Here is a 23,870-nt window from a genome sequence, read left to right as displayed (position 1 = left end):
TACTTTATGAATTTTAACAATTTACCACTCCGTTTTTGAAATAAAAGAATTTTACGATAATACATCAGTTTCAATCCGTTCACGGAGTCAAATATCTATCAATGACAATAGACGCCTCATGCGCTGATGGTGCGCAGGGATTAGCACTCCGAATACAGATCATCGATTGATATTAGAACAGTTGAACATCCGCTGAAGTTTGAAAATGAGGGCGGTTCGTAAAATTCTTATATTTCAAGAACGGTATGGTCAATTGTCAAAATTCAAGAAATATGTGATAGCTAATTTATGCTTCAACCACACCAATTATTTAGTTATGTTCAGTTGTGGTGTTAAAATGCCCAAACAAGTAAGATTCCGACGATGCAGTTCTTTCAGGGACACCCTGTACTACCCCCATATCTCGATTACTTTTACGGTATAAATAACTATTTCGTCAGACCAATCGTTGCTTTATCTTCAAAATAATCTTTTAATTTGTGCAAATTTGTTATTACACGCGAAAGTAATAACATATTTAAACAGAAAATTAGCATTGATCTGCTTCGGCCATTAATATTAAGCTTTGATTGAAATACACACAGGAGCTGCCAAAAACAAGTTCGAAACCTCCTTTCCTTGCTTTATTTTTTCATAATGATTTTACCGACGTGGTTCTCATTTAATCTTACAAATTAGTGCCGTATTTAGTTTTTCCTAAATTAAAGAAGGCGTAAAAATGCCCTATCATCTTCACTATGATTGCGTGAGAAAAATATTATATTTTCAAGGTTGTGCTAAGAATAATTACAAATACAAATTAATTCAGAGAAACATTCAGCATAACAGTAACTATACTTAAGGATTTTGACATTCAACATTGCCCTATGCAATTATGTTTATGTAAGTAATGCCAGAATATAAAGGAAACATAAAACAAGGAAACTTCCGTGAAAATAATGAAGATATCAAATGTAATGGATTATGAAAGCGAATCAAAACACCTAACATGGATGTTACGGGATTAAAAACATGCTTGCTATACAAAGTACAATTTTGGCTAACGTGAAAAGATATTGAAACCGGCGTCGTCCGCGCGCGTCGATGACTGTGCGAATATATTGTGTCATTGATGATACTTTATAGCAAAACATTTTGATTTGTGAATCTTTGTGTACAATTTGCGTCTTCTTAATATGCCTAATTTTGCCTATCATAATTTTATTATACTTAGAGAGAATTAGTTATGAGGAGTTCTCTTTGAAAGCTCTATCGTTAAAGATTTAACCTTTATACGATACTTCTCCATTACATTCAAATCGGAAATTCACATTTAAAACCCATCGACAAGGGTCAATGGATGGAGAGCAAACGTATCATTCAAAAGGTCTGCAAACTAACCATGTGATTATTAATGCTGCGTTGTCGTCATTATTAAATGGAACCATGGAACTCATTCTATGACTTTTGATTGTTTCAAAATCTATCTTTTCTTATCTTGTCATTTCTAGTTCGTGACCAATCTCTATCAGTTTAATCGTAGATTTCATGGTTTTATCATGTTAAGCTCAGTTTAATCGTAGATTTCATGGTTTTATCATGTTAAGCTGTTGTTTTGTCACTAGCGTAGACATGAGTGACGTTGTCGTTTGCTCATCATCAGTCCTGGGGGTCGTTGCTCTTACAAATCGCCCCAAATCACCCAGATTAATCACTCTTTGTAACTTCTCGGTAGCGGTATAGGCTTCCGTTAGAAGCTATTTGTTTTAAATGAAATGCACCATTTGTATCGTAATTATTACAGATTTGTATCTTTGATATCTAATTTGTATGTTCCTCTCATCATAACGCTGACTCAATCCGTTAACCTGCCCTCGATTTAAATTATGTGGGTTGTGAAGTTGGACTTTAAGCTGACGTATATAGGGTTTTACTTTTAAACCTCCTACTATCAAGGTCATTTAGTTCAATGTACAATGCAATTAAAAATGTATTTTCGGGGAACCAAATCAGAAAAGGAATATTGCAATTAGTAAAACGATATATGGCCACTGGCCAGTAATTCTTCATTTATTCCTTTTCACTTTTAAAGAAGAATTTATTATAGGGAGTGACCTATGCTAGCATATAAGGTTACCTACGTTTTCCTAGAATGTACGTGAAGAACGTAGCCTATTAAAACACCGTTATAAGAAAATGATTATAAATCAAATTCCAAGAAACTAAATGTAAACGCATTTGAAATATTCCTGGCCAATTACTATCAAGCAACTACAACTTCAATAAAGATCCTAGAACTTTTGAAGATCTATGCCAACGTTCGATGTCGGATCATCAACTATTGAAATATGCAGGCTTCATGACTCATATAAATTATCATGACATATTTTTCCTTTTAAAGTGTCATCTTCTTAAACCCTGCGACACCATCATGTGTTTACTGGATACAAGAACCGACTGATTTATTATCATTGGAAATTTGAATCCTGAGCGAGAAATTGGTTTAATATATGGGTGTGCGTGTTACAAGAGATGTCTTTTATCTTTCATTACAAAAAGTTAGGTGTGAAAGAACATTTTAATAATTGTATCACAAGGACAAATAAATACAGCTGCACCATAAAGTAATACAAATGAGATTATTTGTTTTTGTTTGACAAATCTACAAACTTCTAATCGTGACTTGAGCTTTCGCCATCCAGGCTGATGGCTTGATCACAAGTCTGGTCCACCATGTCCATTGCATTTCCCGCGGTGTCCGAATGCAATCTCAGTCCTCGGGATCAAAGCCTTTTAGTAGTATCATATACGGGGCTGAAAGAGATAATGCCCCCCCCCCCACACACACACACCCTCCCTGTGTATCTGTATTGTTTCTCTAATCTTGATATGGCATTTGAGTCTTTGTCCAATATGCTTGCACCGGGGCTTGCACCCCAGTTGATAAAATGATTTTCCTGTGCAATGTGATCCGTTGTTATCGCCGATGTGCTATTTGGATGTAGAAGCTTTTCTACTTGCCTTGGTGAACTTGGTGTCTGTTACTGTCTGAGAGTCTTTTTAATGTTCTTTTAACTGAACGCCAAATTGACATCCTCCAACATACGACTTATCACAGCCTTTGCAGGGGATGTATTTGTCTTACGTTCTTCTTGTCTTTCGGATGAAAAAGGATACTTTTGAGTGTGTTAGTTGGAAGCATGGCTGTAGATATTTTTTGTTTTTGAAAAATCATCTGAGGTTGTTCAGCCTGCAACCATTCCTCTCGATGGTACTTCGTCGAGCTTCTTTGACTTCTCTGGTTGTTAGGGTTTATCTTTCACTTCAGGAAATGCAGTGGACTAGATGATCACTTGTGATCAACCTATCAGCCTGGATAGCGAATGTTTTGGATTTGGCAAACAAAAACAAATAATCTGATAAACTACAATCCTAATGATGTAAATGTTTATGATAATAAGTAATTAAATGATGGCTGTTTGCTGTGAAATGTAATATATGACCGTATCCATATGAAATTCAACCAACAAAGAATATTTCATCCACAGTAACGGATAGGGACATACATGTACTGTGGACTTCCTGGTACAGACAACCTGGCCACAAAGGGAGAGAATGATATTGATATTATCCAATGCAGCCACTAGCCTAGGAAGGTATTATTATGTAATACTCCTGGGCTGAATTACAGGCGAGGTACTGTGATTCTTACCTATTGTGCATTGTCCGCTGTACGTGTTCAATCTCCAGCCTTCACAACATTGTCTACCGCAGACATTGGGCCTGAAAAATCAAAATGAATTGTCTTAACATCATTTATTTATTATTAATTTTAACATATGGTTCATGTCGAAGGCCTAGTGGCACAAAGACACATGTCCATTGATGCACCCAATGTGAGTATAAGAACATGCAAAAATACTGTTCAGCATCTCATGCTTAGAATCAGAGTACATGTATCCTCTCTTCATCTGGAGGACAGCATATCATGTATATTGACACCCTCTGTTGGTTACGTTAAGGTTACGCAATGCTTTCTCGCAAATAAAAACTTTAAAAAGGGTGACGGGCTGTCGATCGATAACTTAAGATAAAACATTCCTTTCTTGCCCTGCAGGGCCATTTTATATTGGAACTCCATTAGTTGCAAGTCCTCACTATGAGAGTTTCCGGACTCAGCCCTGTCGGGCTTCCGGCCTTGATGTTTGTAAGTGGTGTGGGGACCAATATCAATAAAAACCGTCAAGGCCGCAAGTCCAGCAGGGCTGGGACCAGAAACTCCCATAGTGAGGACTTGCAACTAACGGAGTTCCAATATATAATAGCCCAAAGGGCAAGAAAGCAATGCGTAACTTAGTACCCTGACCTTTTTTCTTCTTCTTTTTACCCCTTATTCCCTCATTTACAAGCCCATATTGAGGGCTAATTTATAGGTTAAGCTTGATCGCTATTATTTTGAGGGCTAATTGGTTCTTTGTAGCCCTGCGGGACAACCTTGAACAATATTATTTTTGAGCGCTATTGTTTTTTACGGCCATACCTCCACAACATTCCCCATACCTCATTAGCAAAATTACCAGTTTAGATATTTTATGGTGTCAAATATTTCAAGCATGAGATGCTGAACAGTATCTCATGTATTTTTGCATGTTTTATTACTCAAATTGGGTGATTGATTAGCCATTGTCCATTCGTGTAGAATTCGGCGGCACAAATATTTTTATACTCCACATGAATGTATGGCGGTTAATATACATGAATATACATCTTTGTGGCGCTGAGCCCTAGGCTTTCACCATGCAATTATTCATAAGGCAGCTAATACAAAGACGCATTCGTGCAGCTGTGAGCCTTCAACTGCAACTCTGGAACAGTAAGTAACACACTAAATGCATCTAATATCACAGTACACAAATCTAATAATGAGGAATGCTACATTTTTGTTTTATTCAAAGCTTCAATGACAAGAATTCACTAGATAATTTGATGGACAAATAATGTTGTTATTTCAGATTTCGTCAACCACTGAATAGCGCTCCTGGAGTACAACTATGTTTTCACCTCCGAGCAGCATTGTTCTTTCCGAAAGTGTATCCATTTGATTTTGAATGACATCCATTTAGATATTTCCAAAGAGATCTTCTGCGGACTTAGTCTCAGTATTTAGCTAGCAAACCAGTTGTGTTCCACGACCATTGTTGGTTGACGAAATCTCACATAATGTATGTTAGCGAATCATGTGAGAATAAAATCCAAACAATGTATTGAACTCATAAACCGAGGGCCGTAAAAGAATTGTTCTATAACGTGGCTTGCAGATCGAGAGATAAATAAAGTTCTTCTAATAAACTTTATGACACATTTATAACATTAATGTAAACTACTTAAACATAAATTACAGTTACCAACAGAAGCAAGTAAACAATGAAATTGGTTAAAACAGATAATAGATAAAGCAAGTACATAACACAATATGCCCATTATCGTTTAGTTAATAACCAAAACAATTTACATTGCATTCGAGTGAGATACCAATCTGAAACAATGATTATTTTATCACGTAAGACTTATAAATCACAATAAAGCGTGCAATACATACTATCTAGAGACACTTTCAAACACATAAAATTAATTTTACATTATATACATCGCGACACGTTTTATTTTTGGATACGAACATGCTATCATTAATATACTGCTTTTCACACGGACTTTAACCCAATCACTACTATTTTGTTATTGCCTATACTTAGACAAAATTGCAAATGTCATGATGTTCTAAAATAACTTGTCAAAATGCCTTTATTTCCTGGTAGACAATTAAGGAACTATCGGAAATTATATTGAACCCAAACAGATGCTTCGGTGTTAACGTACACAAATTGATTCAAAACATGTTTGTTTCTCTCAAATCTTTTAAGTTATTTAAATTCCTCATCATGAAGATAAAAGGTTTTCTCAAATTGCATTTAAGTTTGTTTTGAGATAATTGATGTGGTCACTGACTGCACAGATGAGAGGAGAGCTGTACCTCAGACGACCGTCCATCAGTTTCGGCCAACTGTTGGTGCCGTTAGGTAACATTCAATAGGTACCCATCTGGTGAGTAATAGTTTACAGCAGGCCCGTAGTCAGGGGATGGGCGACTGCCACATCGGCCAAGGTGTCAACGGGCCCTAAAATCTGCCCCAAATACCCCAAACCCTAATCTGTCGGCCCATATCAACAAAGGTGACCAAAGATGACTCAAAATTCACACAAACCCTCGCTGAATCCACTAACTATTTGCGGCACCAAAGGCGTGTTGAAATTTGCATCAAAAAGGTTTTCCCCCAAAATTCGCCCTTCCCCAAATTAATTCTTGGCTACGGGATTCGTTTACAAATAGTGTGCATATTCTTAATCCAAGTGTACTTGTATGGTCGGTATTTTTTTATACCCGACCAGGTAATTTTTTATTTTTGGCCCGACTCCGACTGGCAATAATGTTTAAACAAAATAATGTCGTTGGTTCTGGGTTCTTATTACATCTGCCAATACTATGCCAAATTGCCAAAGTTTCACAATATTACGCCCTATAATTGACATTCTAAAAATAGTAACACTAGGGCAATTATTACAAGTCATAAAGCTTATTAATTTGTACAATATGATCATTTTTTAGGAACTGACGCATATTTTAGAACAGCGGAATTTAAGTAGCCAGAAATGAATTCTCAAGAGGCGTATCCCTCCAATTAACCCATTTCTGATCAATTTGTAGTTGTTCCGTCACCCTAGATTCCAAACGTCTCCAGGGAATCCTAAACAAGGAGGGTAATACAAGAATTCCACTACGTTTATCTGTACCGCCGGTTTCCTGTCATGCGTGTCTCCAAATTTCCTATTTCTGACCAATAATATCCACCTGTTTACGTTTTATGCACCTTGTACCACTTGCTGACCTTAAAGTGGCTTTCATCTCTCACGAAGTCATGCAAATTTGTTTAGTTACGGAGGCGGTGTTACTTCATAACGTATAAGCTGCCTGTGGTAGTTACGGAGGCGGCGTTACCTCATTACGTAGAACATCTGTCTGATAGGTTTTCAATGAAGGTTGACAGTCAAGATACAGGAAAGATACACTGATACACCAAACTTGTCTAAGGAAGGTCTTACAAGAGCCAAATGAAAGTTATGATCCATAATGTTTTCATCATCCATTTATACATTTTTAGTCCCACTTCCAAGTCCCACTTGCATCGTTATACCAATTGTCGTAACTTTAATTTTATTGTGTATTGATGTTTTGTTCCCGGGTTTTGTTAGTTACTTTCCAGAAATACACAATATTTACCTTTAAACGTTTAAGTTTTAAAACGCCAGATATACAAAAGGATAATGTTAACAAGTATCAGCAAGTAAATTCGGTCATTTTAACAATAATTAACAAATAATAAACGTCATTCATATTAATTACTTCAAAGAACAATAATTATACTTATTTTTACCATTATGGTGACAGGGACGTAACAAGAGCCTGGGGGCATGGACAAGTAGCAATGCTTATCGCCCTGGACTTCTTCTACGTTGCCCACCCGCTTGCTACGCCCCTGTATGATAATTGCATACGAATTACGAAAGGTATTAGAACTTTCTAAAGCTCTTCAGGACAGGACACCTTAACTATAACTACTGCAAACCGTAGCAGACAAAAACAATCAGGTAAGGATGAAATGCATCTGTAAAAGACGTCAATCTGATTTGTGTTATGTGTTAGTCCTACAATCCAAAAAGACTCGTACAAAATCACCAAGATTTAGTACCAATGCAACATCAACAAAATATTGAAGAAACTTATTTACATAGACCGATAACAAATAAATACAGAATGCTTTGAAACAGAATGGGTTGAAAAGGCAATATGTAGATTAATAGTTGGACAACGACGAATTGCTTGCAAGGTAATCATCTAGGCGAGGGGGCGAGCGAAACAAAACGACAACTATACCATTTTTACCCTGATGTGGCAGTGACGTCAAAGCATTAAGACAGCTATTTCGCGCGCGCATCTATGCCGCGACGTCTTTAAGCGCGTGCGTGTGTACGCCAGCGTTTTGAGCGAACAGTAACGATTTGTAGCTGCTCCCAACGAAATACGCATTGACGTCACTGTCACATCAGGGTGGAAAATGGTAATAAACAGGGTCAACAGATTGGAAGCAAAGTTTACATAAATACGAGCATATCTAGATCTGAACGTTTAATCCATTCTAGATCTGATCTCAATTTCACTCAAGTTAAGCGGGGCATGCAAATGTCTGAATGTGGATACTGCGTATACAGTAAACTTTGCCTCACTTTTTCAATACCCTGTATAAAGGAAAACTCTGATTTTACCTGTACGCCACCCTATACGCTATAGGGATTCTTACTGAAGTAGGACGAACTCGGCTACTGCCCGGTAATGGAATTGAGTTGCTGCCAATACGAATAAAATCAACAAATTAATGAGGATTTTATGGAAGGATCAAAATATTCTCACAAACATAGCAACCCGTGAGAACAGAATATTGAAACATAAATTTCAACAGGAATATAAGCAAATGAAACCCGCAGTCTGTTGCAAGAAGTAAAACTGTTTCCATCTGTTGTTACCTATCCTGTTAAAGAGAGTCTGGTTAGCAAATCAAACTAATTCAGTAAGAAAAAAAATCTTCTTATTAACCTGCATCACAGTAATTGGTACAAATCTATTTCCATAGTATCTAAATGCAGTGGGCCATTCCAAGTGTTCTCGTTTTAACTTTCTGGGTACATTGCAACATTCATTGCTATCAATTGAAAGAATTTACGTCCTAATTTGAGATAACAAAACACTTAGGATTATTGGCTTTACAACGCTACCAATAACTCTGTTTAAAATCTAATCATTGTTTGGTTTTCGGCTTTTTCATACCTTCTCATCCATTGAATACGTCAATCAATCTGGGACTTAATAACAGAATAACAGAGAAACAGAAACAGGAGCAAAAACTTGAAAAGGCCCAGCAGTGTAAACCGATGGATACCAATTAATGTATTCTGTTACCTGTTACGAGTATATGATGCAATTGCAAAAACACATTTTACTTGAGTAAAGTATCATCCCGCGAGATGGTCAATTATTTATTGATACAAATGTTATTTAAAAAAACACGAATGATAAAAATAGATATAGGGCTAGGCCTATTTGGTTTGGCTTCAAAACAACTACATGTGTCTTATATAAAATTAATAATATGGTGTGTGTGGAAATGATATGGCAGTTTCATATAAAGCTTACTATAACATAGAAAGGCGTGTGTCTTAAAGGGCATGTCCTTGTACTAAACTTGTGACATCGGATGTAGTACTTGAAAAAACCTAGGCACTCACTGCCATATTTAATCAAAATCTTTGACATGAAGTAGTTAGTCTGCAAACTGATTGATACTCAGATATACTTCACACATTTATCATGCTTTACACCCTAATAATTTTGGCTACACATATAATAGGGTTGACACAATTAGGTCATTGGCCTCAGGCACTGCAGTATTTATGATTAATAAGTTTTTAATTAAATCTAATCAATGATAATTTTTGATTACATCTCGATTACGACATGTGGTTACAACTGTCAACCAAAAACCAATGTCAGCACTCACCTCAAATGCTATGTTTAATCAAATATCCTTTTTCTTCTGTAAATGATCCATACCAACGTGGAGATTAATCAAATAATTGTACTCAATATATAAATTACCATCATTCTAATTTCATTTTAGATCCTAATTTGTCCGTTTCCAGATGTATTCTATCCTATTACTAATTGTCTGACCTCTCATCTAACCTACTGTCATGCCTGTTTGACTTCATAATGTTTTCACGCTGATTACAACAGCGGGCGAGTGAACCAAATATCTACAAACCAGGACAATTAGACAAGTATGTCAACATTAAAGCCATACTATTTGAACTTTATGGCAAATTGTTACTCCTATTGTATTTAACTCCAAGATGCTAATTTGGTGATTGTTCAGATTGCTACTTTGGAACTCGGAAAGAAAATCATTCATAACGAACGCAACACTTGCAAACCTTCCGATTTCCCTGTCAGTAATCTAGCGTAATACTAAGGAGTGTTAAGTGAAACTCTATGGTTGCTCGTTTTTTACGCTAACAAAGTTCAAACATATGGTGTTATATTTCAACTGGATATTATTACCATATTTTATAAAATCTTCAAACCAATTATACAATATCAGTTCTCTAAATGTTCCTCTGAGTGAGAAGAACAAAAGTACAGATACTGCTACTGGAAAATTTGTATAAGGGCAGAATTTAAGGGAAGCAATAGGGAGAAAGTTAGGAGAATACCTTAAGTTCAAGCTTACGGGAGTCACTTCGCTATCTAAAGGGATACACTGATAGTTTTTTGTGATTTAACATCGTCAAAAATGCACTTAAGTGTCGGTTAATATGAATATGACCACAGCACCTCCGAGGTATCTACATAGGTGGCAATATAGTGCATGCTATAGAAATCCACACCAAAAAAAACATGACACTGAATGCAATGCATAGGTAAAACTATTTTAGTTCCTGCACATATTAAGTTTGCATTGTTTCAGATAATGTCAGTCAGACAATATAATGTTTAAAATTGGATCACATAGGCAATATGTTATGTAGTACAAGATCTGATTTCCACTGAGATTCATAGAACCTGAATATAGAAAGCCAGTGGCAATTGTCCAATTTACATGATAGCAAATCACATAGAGTGATAGGTGAAGAAGGTCACACGAGCGTCGCAGGGATGTCTAGTTTGTATTTCAGGTGACACAAGATGTATTAGTATAGCAAATAGGACACAGATATAAAGAAGAAATAAATAACCACATAAATTGTATGAACTCTAAAAAATCCTTGAATATCACATTGCTTATTCTCATCCTACGGTAAGTCCTTAATATCATTATATCAAAGTGATCAAACGGACGAATTGTCTTCTTAAATGCTTATTTTAAGAACATAATAGTATTACCAAAATATTTCAAATTATATTTGTTTTTCAAACACCACAAATATAAGATTTGGGTCTGATCCCAGCAGGCCCCTATGCCCCTTCGTTGGGTTAACCAATATCAAGAGTATTTGATTTCACACAACTATTTGATACATTTGTTTTCACCTTAGTGGATCAATTTACAAATGGTGTCATTGTGTTCTACTGGGGAACCTACACGTCCTTTATATTTCTACTAAGTTACGCTTTGGTCTCGACGAAATGAAACGACTTAAATTGAAGGCAAATTCTGGTCTAATCTTTGATTCACACAACGCTTATCCTGTGTTAAATATCTAGTGCTTCTGTGAGACACACATTTATACGCTAAATGCTTAATAAATGCTATTCATGATTGTTGGTTATATCACCATAAATACACGTAAGTGTCCTCTACATCGAAGTGCAAATGTGAACATTGTCGCCATGATCAATATTAGTGAACACCATTACCCTACCATCCATGCACCCCATCGAACGACTCACACAAATATACCACTATCCCAGCTACTACACCAGCTACTACTACTGGACTTTGCTGGACTTTGCTTTCTCATTTGTCACCCTGTTCGTGAAAATCGAACAGGAATTGACCAAGATATGCGCCTTAAAATCGTCACACCCCAAAATCAAAAGTTGCAATTTCAACGATTTTCAATGGGAACGTATCATTGTATTGCACACAAGCACCACGGGCCAATCAATAAAGCACACAATGTAACAGGCACAATTGAATCGTTAAAATTGCAACTTTCGATTTTGGGGTTTGAGTGTTTGGAGGCACGTATCTTGGTCAATTCTTGTTTGATATTCACGAACAGGGTGTCAAATGTATATTTCAGAATAATCCAAAATTATCAGGGTGTTGAACAGCAAGGACGACTATAACTGACGAGTTTCTTTTTGTGCCTGGTGTATATGGGTACAAGTATAAATCTGAAACGTTAATTCGAGTGGTTAGTTCAAGAACGCCCTATCTGCAATAGCTCCTCTATTGACACCTGACAATTTCTGCATTCTATATTCTATGCATCTAATAATACGACATTGGGCAGCAATTTTGCAGATGGGATCATCACTATGGGCCACAATAGCCTCATCCCAATGGCATAGTCCAATAACCTCAATTACATAATCATAGTGCAATGTTTTTGTACCCAAATCATTCAATGTAGTACAAATGTATTCGGGTTTAAGAACGCTGCCCCTGATAGATGAGCATGTTGTGGATCCTAGTGCGTCTTGCAATAATCCCTCGAAATATTACCTCCGACAAAGAATCTGTAGCAATACCTATCACTTTCTGAGCACTCCATTGTAAATGCCCGTTTTATTGTGAAAAGCATATTTAAGGAGATTTAACCTTTCCAGGTAATTTTATTTCGGAAACCATCAATCCTGCTAATTTTTCAGTTCCACCAAGATGGGCGTGTAATGGTGAGATATCCTGAATGCACGTGGAGGATAAAATAAAAAAGGCAGGTCGACATGATTTTTATATTTTTAGAGATGTAAATTGAAAAATAATGATAGTAGGAAAACCTTCAAAATATGACATATGACATGATCAGTGTCAATCGGATATCATCGCCGTGTGGTTATCTGTGTGCTTCATTTACCTCCATCACGACCACATATTCTTCTGCCAACCTGGTTTCCGCAATCTTATAGCTTTTCCACAGGTGCTTTAATCTGATCATTTCAAAATGTTCTTATCTGCATTTTGAAACCTCTTGATGATTATGAGCAAGATAAGTTAAATATTGAAACAAAAATACCCAGTTGGGTTGTAGAGATGAAATATATGCCATGTTTAAAGCTATACCCGCTAAATTTGTTAACAAATGAAAAATAACATTCGGATTTGAAACTTCTTCTCGAATTCAAATTAATTTATATGTTTTACTTGATACAACTATTGGTAGATGTTAATTCATGAACTATTTTATAACCCGAGCTGAGCAATACTGATATGTTTTAAGAACAATGAATGACAAACTGAATCTTTTTTCTTCTTTTTTTTCTTTCTTATTTGGTTCTTTGTTTTTATTGTTAATCTTAATTAATCAGCGCGATATTTTACTGCATCTTTGCGTCTTACGCTGTTCTAACCCGACACACAGTAAAGTTATAATTCAAATATTAATTTCAGCACACACGAAAGATTTATAATTAAAATAACATCGCATGGAAGCATGTAAGAAATTCAAATATTAAGAAAATAATACTCGCTCTAGAATCTTCCCAAAGAATCATAAAATATTATGGCTGTCTCGTTATGTAAGTATACAGCATATCAGATATTCCTACATTCGTCCAAATAAATCAACATGATCAAGTGTCACAGAATCATAGCTTTAAATTACCAAGCATTAGTAGAGAAACTATCATGTTTCTGAAAGAGCTTTTAAAATATCTGCCGAGCTGTCCTTGTTTTAATTTAAATCATTTATGTTTGTTCAGGACATAAAACAATATACAAGACATTACGATGAGTTAAATTCTATGAAGTATTTACCAGCTGCGATAGAATATATAAACAGATGGAGGAGGCGACAATGTTTTTATCATTCGTCATTTATAGAGGCTTACCATGCAAACCTTGCCAACAGATGTATATCGGCTTTGAAATCAAATATTTTAATTTCAAGTTTCAACCTGTAGTGCAAGAGTTAAATCTGCCATTGACCAAACGGCAAAGGAATGAAACGTGTGTCAAATTACATAATAATCTAGGTTCCAAAGGATCACCTACATTCTATATTTGTCTATGTTAGGTGTTGGCCATACCATCTGCCTGCTCTCAAGTGTCTTGTAAAAAGGGCGCAGCTAAACTGCTGATTGTTTTTCATAACTACACTAGGCCCAACTATGTTCTTCATTACTTCACTTTACTACTTTGATAAGCAATCTTTAACCAATATCGCAGAATTTACGAAGCATTTTATTTTATGTGTGTGGACAACAACACAGTAATTGAGGTCCAAGCTTATTGGAACATCATGTAATTCCAAAGGACCATGAACCGTATTCCTAAAATGGATACCGTTGATTAGTCAGATATTTCTACATCATCAAGATATTTTATTGATAACAAGAAGTCCATTTTCACTTATGATGATTATGATAATAATCTTTATATCAGCTACGTCACGGGAAATAGAGGAAAACTGTTAAATTAAACACATTTTGTTTTCATTCTAAACGCGTCAATGTCTTTTATGTCCATCTGATTGTAAAATAAGTCATGCTTGAAATGTTGCAACATTTCATTCATAAATCATGTTTTGTTTATACGTTAATTTTCCTTTGGGTATTAGATTTCACTTTTCATAGTTTACTAATGCACTCAAATTTCCACAATTATGTGTGAAATCAAAGCAAGTCATTTACTCATTTTAAGGAGTGACCTTCACCGCAGATCCTCATCCTATTCGCTGTCGAAGTGACGTAATTAATCGGATTACCTACCATAGCAAATATGGATGAATACAATTTTGAATAGATCGCCCTGCACTACATCGTTCATGCGGTACCTATGCATTGAACCATAGATGTCAAAGAAATGCTAATTACTCGCACCTGTAACATTAATATCTTTGAAAAGAGCGGCAATGTATTCAATCTATGTTTGGTGACATACACAGGTAATTAGTGCAATCTGCTTGTAGTGCAGGGCGATCTATTCATAAATTGTATTCATCCATTGCTATGGTAGTTAATCCGATTATTACGTCGCTTCGACAGCGAATAAATCGCACAATCCTTCCCCCATCAGTTACGTAACAAACGAAGACGTTCTGACAATTGATAAACTAACATGGGTTCAAAATCGCATCACGGCTTTTGGAGTTCCTCTGGGTATCATGTTTGGTGTCTTGTGTCACAAATATTGTTCATAAAATAGAATACGATATACGATATGAAAAAAATCATTTCACGGATGTGGATGCTTGGAGCCTTAAAGACCCAATTACCGTCCAATGGATGACTATACCAAGTGCATTTGAAATAAATAAACTTAAGGGGGTATTACACCCCTGTGGTAAATGTGTGACTATTTTTGCATGTTTCTCAAAAATTAATAACACACTCGTAACAAAAGTTATGAATATTATTGGGGCTGGAATCCAATTACTACACTGAAATTTCAGTGAATCAAGACAAGCGATTCAATAAATATGATAGCAAATGAGGTACATCCTAGCGGTACCTCATTTTCTATCACAAGTATCGAACCGCTTGTCTTGGGTCACTGAAATTCCAGTGTAGTAATTGATTTCTTACCCCTATAATATACATAACTTTTGTTACCAAGGCGTTATTAGTTTTTGAGAAAATGCAAAAAATAGTCTAAATTTATTAAGGGTGTAGTAATACTATAATCTGAAAATTTGTTCAAGAAAATTAAACTGAACGAAGTGTAAACATTATTACAAAATAAATATGTTCGTCAGCAAAAACATTATTTGGATGTACTAAGACATTTCCGCAATGAAGATAAATTAAGAAACGACTGGCTTTGATTTATTTTCAATAATATTATTTCAGAAGCTATCCCATACGTACTTTTTTTTCTTGGACATAGTACAATAGAGGTACTATTCTCTTTGACACATACTTCTTTTTATGTTACATTAAGGGATCTGGAATGAACGTTTTTGTGGGACATGAGAGCACATCAGACATATCGAATTGCATTCTGAATACGAAGAATGTCTTTCTGATATCAAATAATTTTCAATTTTGAAATTCACGATGTAATACAAATTTATGACAAATTATTAAAATTTGATATTTTTCACATTTTTGATATATTACAGTCCTCGAAGTAAATGTTATAAATTTAATGGTATATTCTTAAAGTGTATGTAGCTGGGAGGAAAAGCCGACGATCAATTGAAAATTTTGACCTTTCATATTGAAAGATATGGATTTTATTCCCCCAAAAAGACCTAATTTGTTTTTGCTGATTTGGGGACAAAATCCATATCTTCAATACGAAAGGTCAAAATTTCCAATTGATCGTCGGCTTTTCATCCCACCTACATACACTTTAAGTATAAATCATCAGATTTATAAAGTTTACTTCGAGTACTGTTAAATGTCAAAAATATTAATTTTTAATCATTTGCATTAAACATTATTACAAAATAAATATGTTCGTCAGCAAAAACATTATTTGGATGTACTAAGACATTTCCGCAATGAAGATAAATTAAGAAACGACTGGCTTTGATATATAAATTTAATGGTATATTCTTAAAGTGTATGTAGCTGGGAGGAAAAGCCGACGATCAATTGAAAATTTTGACCTTTCATATTGAAAGATATGGATTTTATTCCCCCAAAAGACCTAATTTGTTTTTGCTGATTTGGGGACAAAATCTATATCTTCAATACGAAAGGTCAAAATTTCCAATTGATCGTCGGCTTTTCATCCCACCTACATACACTTTAAATATAAATCATCAGATTTATAAAGTTTACTTCGAGTACTGTTAAATGTCAAAAATATTAATTTTTAATCATTTGCAATAAAATGTGTATTACATTGCGAATTTCAAAAAATAAGAATTATTTGATATCAGAAGGACATTCTTCGTATTCAGAATGCAATTCGATATGTCCGATGTGCTCCAATGTCCCATAATAAATACTGTCCAAACGCTCATACCCCATCCCTTAAACAAATCAAAACAAATCTCCATCAGGTATGAAATCCGCTAAGAAATAAGCATGGGATTTATACTTATAAAAAGTCAAACTTAATCAGATAATAGAATACATCTCTTACTCGCAACTATCGCGTCTGATACTCTTTCCCGTTTGTTTCCTATCCTAAACTAAAATTAGCTGATGAGAAGAAGACCAGCTTTATTTGCAGCTCAAATAGCCGTAGCAAAATGCTGGAGGGGTGTTACAATCTTGTATCAGGTGAGTACTGTGTCTTCCTCCTTCCTTCGCATCCTCAGGGACAGCGATTCTCACTCGAGGATATTTGGAATGATGTTATGACCAAGTCAAATTCTCAGGCAAAGAAAACAACACCAGGTTTGACGTCGCAATCATTTTCACACGCTCTGTGTTAATTTTGTCTACTACTACAGGCTATACGAGTTTTCAAATCATTAGGATAGCTTACTGGCTTCCTTTTCATAATACTTTTCATAATGTTATCAGGCTGTTTTGTGTTTCACTGCGATAGAAACGCGTACAATTAATAATCTTCGACTCTCCTCTCTTTTCAACAATAACTGTTTGAAATCAGTGTTTCCATTGAGATTTTGCCAAGCCATTTCACAGTATTCAATATATAGGCTATATAATTATCATACCTCAATAATGGAAACCGATGTCCACTCGATCTTTGATGTCAGTGTTCGTAGCAAATTTTATCTGTCATCTCTCATCTGCATTCTTTCCTCACCCTAAATAGACTGACCGAAATTAATGGGGGAAATTACCTTAACACGATGATCCACATGTTTTTATTATACAGGGTGTAACAATAAAATTTGTACAATTTTGAAAATAGACTGACACAAGTATACCGTTTATTTTGTGGTTTGATATTTATATATCTATCAAGATCATTTCTTCAGCCACCAACTAAGCTTTGTTCCAATAAAATCGACGGTATAAAAGTGAAGATATGGCCAATTATGTAACCTAGTCTTAAAACCGCTTGGGCCACTTTTGTCTAAAGTATTACAAAAGCGACGGAATAAAGTTGACCCATGGACCAGTTGGACGGTGCTCTAATATGATAGGTAGTTTTAAACAATGGGGTATTCGAAGTGATAGAAATGATTATATAATAGAATATCTCCTTGAGTTTTTAAAAGTCACAACTAAGCACTGACATAACAATCTCATCTACTAGAAATCGTGGCTGCAGCTCAACAACGTCAACCCCAATTCACGTTGGAAGAGCGTATTTTTATGGTTGTGACATTCGGTAGCACATGGAGTCAAGCAGATACCATAAGATTGTTTTTAGCTCATTTTCCAAACTCACATCTTCCATCAAGGCATACAATTACATATAACTATGAGAAGTATGTAGAATTTGTTAACATACATGCTGGTAATAGTGGTCGCCCCAGAACAGCTAGAAGCCCAGCTGAACTTAATTTCAAAATCTTATTGTTTTGTACTTATGGATGCAAAAATGTTCTCAGTTTTACCAATGATATCTCAGGGATATGAAAAATTACTTTATTTATAAGATAATTTGAAAGAAATTTCATGACTTCATTTATAACTTTTAAAGAAATACCATATTATGATAATATGTTCATGTTAATTATATGAAGAAACACAACTTATAATTCTTTTGTGTCAGTTCTTTGATATTTAATGTACGATAAGCATATCTACGCGGTTCAAACTTGATATGCGCAAACATGGCAAAAGTGGCCCAACACGTTTTCTGGACGTTTGAATTAATCAGACATAACTTTTTAACCCAAGCTAGTAAAGAAACCAACTAAACGTCTTCTTTTAGCCAAGATATTACTGATTATATTGCATGTAACATTTGTGCCATAACTCTTTTAGTTTTTTCCTGAGAAGTCAAAATGCAATTGTACAAATTTTATTGTTACACCCTGTATATATCATGAAAATATAAGCCATACTTTTTCAAGTCTATCAGATAATTTGAGTACGAATACGTGAAATATCTTGAGCGTGACAAATGTCCTTTATCCGATCTAAAGTTATATTAATAAGGGATCAATCTCTGGACGCCAAATCTTCAATGCTTTCCCTTTTTGCTGTTCGTCTCACAAAATGAACGAATCACGAATGGGCATGAACTGCAATATCTGTCGTATTCCATTTTGAAATGTAAATATCAGTCAAGATTTGCTTTGTTTATTGCACATTATGATTTGTCCAGTTCGGTCACAAAGGAATCTTGTTTGATTGTCTTCGAATTTAAAAAAGTCATTCTGAGATCCATAATGTCCACCTCTACTCAGAGGTCCAAAATTGATGTTAAAATACACTGCAATCACGGCAATCAAGTCATCCAGAAATGACCGTCCGGACACAGTACGTCTTGAAATTGACCAGGTACATGGCACTCATTCCTTATTCATGTTAATGAATTATATGGTATTTTATTCACAGGCTCAGTAGGTTTTAATGGTGGAAAAGCTGCTAATACTCTCAAGGTATCCGTATATAATTTAAAAGGAAGGCCTAATCCATAATATAACACCTTTTGAGTAAAGAGTTTTCGCTATAAAGTCAACGCCTCACAGGAAAACGAGCATTCAATGTGAAGGTGGAAATTTCTTTCATAGTTATTATACAAATTTTGATTCGTGCGATTTCAGCACATCATTCATTAATCACACATAATGCTTACACAATGCAAACAGAAATTGTCATAAAGGGTGATTAACCTGCTCAAATTGTATTTTTACTCAACGGCAAATAATAGAATTCTGCTCTACAGCATTCGCATCTGAGAACTGCCTCTTTTGTTATGATAATGACCTTCCGAATTCCTCCTCTTACACAGATTTCCATGTTTTGTCTTCGGAATAATTATGCAAATATTTTTTCAGAACATAATAATTCTGTAGATGATTTGAGTCTTTTATCGGGCCTCTATCACCATGTTCACCTGAGTATTACATATTACAGCTCAAAGATGTGAAAATAAGTATTGGATTTATACTAATAGAAAATCATCCTTAATCATGATAATCATGATAATAGAATACATCTCCAACGCACAACTATCACGTCTAAAATTAGCTGATGAGAAGAAGATCAGCTTTATTTGCAGCTCATATACGTGGCATAATACTGGAGGGATGTATTTTGACCTTTGAACTTTATGCAAACAAGTCAAGAATACATTCTAGATAGCTCAAACTATATATTTTCTGAATCCATACAATGCACATTTTCATAGTTTACTAAGCACTCAAAATGACACAATTGATGTTTTTTTAATAATTACAAAATGACATCACATTCTGAGTTCCTCAGGGTAGTATATATATAAGGTATGAAGAAATCATTTCAAGCATGTAGATTGTTAGAGCCTTCAGAGGCCCAAAGATCTCTGCCGTCCAACATGTTCAATTGCTTGCGGATGTCTATACATGTCTATACTACCAAATACTTCGCCAAAAGTGTTGCAATGCAAATATCTATGTCAAATGCATTTTGATTTTGCAGTTCTTTAGATTATGAAACACAATTCATTTTCCCTCATTGCAAATCATTAATCAAGATAGAACTCATATACATTTGTGATTCTCGTGAATATTGTACTTGACGTTCATTATAAATCAGCAGATGTACAAATAGATCATTACGCTGCTCGTAATTCCTACATTTGACAACGAGGCTCGGCATAGGTTATTGTGTTTATCATATGATGCTTGATGTCAAACCTAATCCATGATGAGATCAAAGAATGCAACGCAAGTAAATCTTTTATTTTATCTCATGGTGCATATCACGATAAATCGGACAACTTACATTTTATGCACTGAAGGTGCGAGTTTCGTCGTGTTATACGGTATAAGTAATATATGTGTATAATAAAAAGTCAAACTTAATCATATAATAGAATACATCTCTAACGTACAACTATCGCGTCTGGTTCTCTTTCCTATGACCCATTTGTATCCTATCCTAAACTAAAATTAGTTATGAGAAGTTGAATAGCAGCTCAAATAGCCCTAGCAAAATGCTGGAGGGATGATACAATCTTGTATCATGTGAGTACTGTGTGTTCGTCCTTCCTTTGCATCCTCAGGGACAGCGATTTTCACTCGAGGATATTTGGAATGATGCTATGACGGAGGTGTTCACTAAGTCAAATTCTCAGGCAAGGAAAACAACACCAGGTTTGACGTCGCAATCATTTTCACACGCTCTGTGTTAAATCTGTCTACAACTACAGGCTATGCGAGTCTTCGACTCATTAGGAAAGCTTACTTGCTTCCTTTTTGTGCTAATGTATTTTATTTGTGATTTTGTCAGGCTGTTTTGTTTTTACTGCGATAGATTCGAGTACAATTAATAATTTATCGATTCATTCTTTTTAACAATAATTGGTAGCAGTCAGTCAATGTTCCCCCTACTAATTTCAACTAAGGTCAATATTTATTTCCATTAAATTCCATACTAACATGGAGAAACAGTTAATATTCCAAACAGGCATTTACTCAAAAGAATTAAACTGAAATACTGTCGGCAACATTGTATACGTACAAGATGCAGGAGGCTAGGGAGATGTATTTCACGCAACCGGCCATTGTATAATATTTTCATAGATAGTAAAAAAACATATTTTTGACGATCTATGATATTATGGCTCTTAAAGGATACTAATGTTCACTCGATCTCTGTGATGTCAGTGTTCGTAGGGAATTTTATCTGTCATCTGCACATCTGCATTCTTACCTCGCTATACGGTGGCCAGACTGACCGAAGCTAATGGGAGTAAATTGCCTTAACACGCTGATCCAAATGTTTTTATTATATCATTAAACAATTTAAGCCATACATTTTTCAAAGTCTATCAGATTATTAGAGAACGAATACCTGATCATGGCGTAACAGTTTCAATTGTCCGATATAAAGTTACATTATTGAAGGGACTATAACTTCTGGACGCAAAATGATCAATGATTTCCCGTTTAGCTCTTCGTCTCACAACATGATAGCATCACTAATGGATCAAAAAGGCAATAAACCAACTGAGTACAAAAAGGTCGTTAGTACATACAACAAATCACTTGTAAACGGTCTGCTTGCACTCGGGAAAGGCGTTTGCAATTCTGTAAATATCAGTCAAGATTTCCTTTGTGAATGATTGCCATATTTTGTCTAGTTCGGTCGCAAAGGAATCTATTTGATTGGCTTCAAATTTTGTCAAGTCATATGAAGTCCATAATGGTCAAGTATATTCAAAGTTCAAACAATGATGTTAAAAATACCTTTGCAACAAAGTTATTCAGCAATGACCGTCCGGACATGTATACATTGTGAAATTGACCAGGTATGTGTATGCGCGCATTCCTTAATCATTTTTAATGAATAATAAGTTTTAATGGGAAACCTGCAAACACTATCAAGGTATCCGTATAGTTCAAAGGGGAATACTTAATCCGTAAAGTAACACCTATAGAGTAAAGAGTTTTCACTAACAGTTCAACACTTCTGAGGAAAAGCATTGAAGGTGAAGGTGGGGGTTTCTTTCATAATATTATACAAATTTTGATTCGTGCGATTTCAGAAAAGAATAATCACAATCCTATCCAAGACAGAACTTGCATACCAACTTGTAATAAAGAGAAACTAATCTGCTCAAAATTATAATAGTTACGGCACATAGTAAGCAGTATTTGAGAATTGCTCCTTTTACGAGTATAATGCTACAATGTTGACCTTCCGAATTTACGTTCCCAAGGATCGTCTCACACAGATGACATGGATGAGCAAACGTTAAAAATGCTACTAATATGTGATGAACCTTTGCCTCAGTTCGCTGTAGAAGTGACGTAAGACTACCATAGCAATAGTAGAATACAATTTTTTTACTATATCGCCCTGCACTACAACGTTCACGCGGCAGCGATATAGAATAATAGATAACTAAAGGACCAATCACAGGACGCGCTAGCTGGAGGAATGGCGACCATATGCTAATTAGGAGATTGTTGTTTATGTCCGTGACGTCATTTTTTGTCAAAAATTTTTGTGCCGAAAAATGACGAACAATTTCAGTTTTCTTTCCATTACTGTTATATTGTGAAAAACCATATAGCTGTGGAGTTAGTCCAATATGTTAGGAAAATATTCAAACCGATGACACCATGTTGACACTGGCTAAATAAGCTGTATTTTCACTCGTAAGGGTGACAGTCACTGTTGCAATTTCGTCATTTGACCTTTTGAGGTCATTTAGTAGATATGTTTACCAGTCGTTTTGATTTTCGTAACAACAGTTCGCCCTTTGAAAAGTGAACTTCGACGTATGTGGTGCGAAACTTTCTTGCCACCAGTTGCCCAGTTTTTTTACGGTGCTTCCCGATTCTTCTTATCGTGTGGTTGATCAGTGCATGAGCGGTAATGAAACACGGCACCAGGGCATTCGCTTAACTGCCTTGTCACGCGGCACCTATGCATTGAACCATATTATGCTGATCACTCGCACCAAACCTTTAAAATTAGCAGATAGGCGAGATCTGTCTGTTCTCTGTTGACAAGGGACAGTCTTCAGTGAACGGCTCTTTTCAGAGCCATCAGTAGGCAAGGGGCGGCCTACATGTCTCATTCTTGTCCTGAAGAAGTCATAACTACTCCTGACGAAAGCTTGACAGTTCTAAAAACCCACTAATTATTCATCATTCTTTTGTCTACGTGTAACACGGGTGGTGGAATGCAGTTTAAAGTCCCCGCCAAGGCCGCGTCATTTCACATTTTAGGTGTGATGGAGTCGCCGGTGACCCAGCTATGGCTGCCATTGAGGTGCAGGAATGCGTGAAATTGGGTTCGTCTATAAACAGGCTGCTCTTATCACCCGTGTACATGTGTACAATCATAATATATTGAATACGATACTGCTCTTTTCAAAGATATTTATCTTACAGGCGTGAGTGAAATATCTAAATTGAACGACCCGGTCTTTATCATGTTTATCCTTAGCTCCTTGTTCTTTGATAATCCATGGTGCAATGTAGAGGACGAGTGTAACGCCTAGTGCAGAGCAATACATTCAAAAATAGCGTGGACCGGTTGCTATGGTAATTGCATCACTACTTCTACGGTGAGATTGGTT

General features: G+C 35.6%; 1 protein-coding gene across 12 annotated transcripts in view; it reads right to left on the bottom strand.

Moving 5' to 3' along the window:
• LOC140152591 (uncharacterized) overlaps positions 1–23,870 on the bottom strand; it is a 137,208-nt gene that overhangs the window by 97,560 nt on the left and 15,778 nt on the right. For 11 of the 12 annotated variants that reach the window (XM_072174991.1, XM_072174993.1, XM_072174997.1 and 8 more), the window contains exons 2-3: positions 8,359–8,445; positions 3,692–3,762 (exon numbers count right to left, since the gene is read on the bottom strand). In XM_072174991.1, coding sequence (XP_072031092.1) covers positions 3,692–3,762; positions 8,359–8,445 — 158 coding nt within the window. The remainder of the gene's footprint in view (positions 1–3,691; positions 3,763–8,358; positions 8,446–23,870) is intronic. The other variant, XM_072174992.1, reaches the window with a different exon arrangement.

This window comes from Amphiura filiformis, chromosome 5, assembly GCF_039555335.1.
Source record: "Amphiura filiformis chromosome 5, Afil_fr2py, whole genome shotgun sequence".
Lineage (NCBI taxonomy): Eukaryota > Metazoa > Echinodermata > Ophiuroidea > Amphilepidida > Amphiuridae > Amphiura > Amphiura filiformis.
This window is presented reverse-complemented; position numbering and strand designations above follow the sequence as displayed.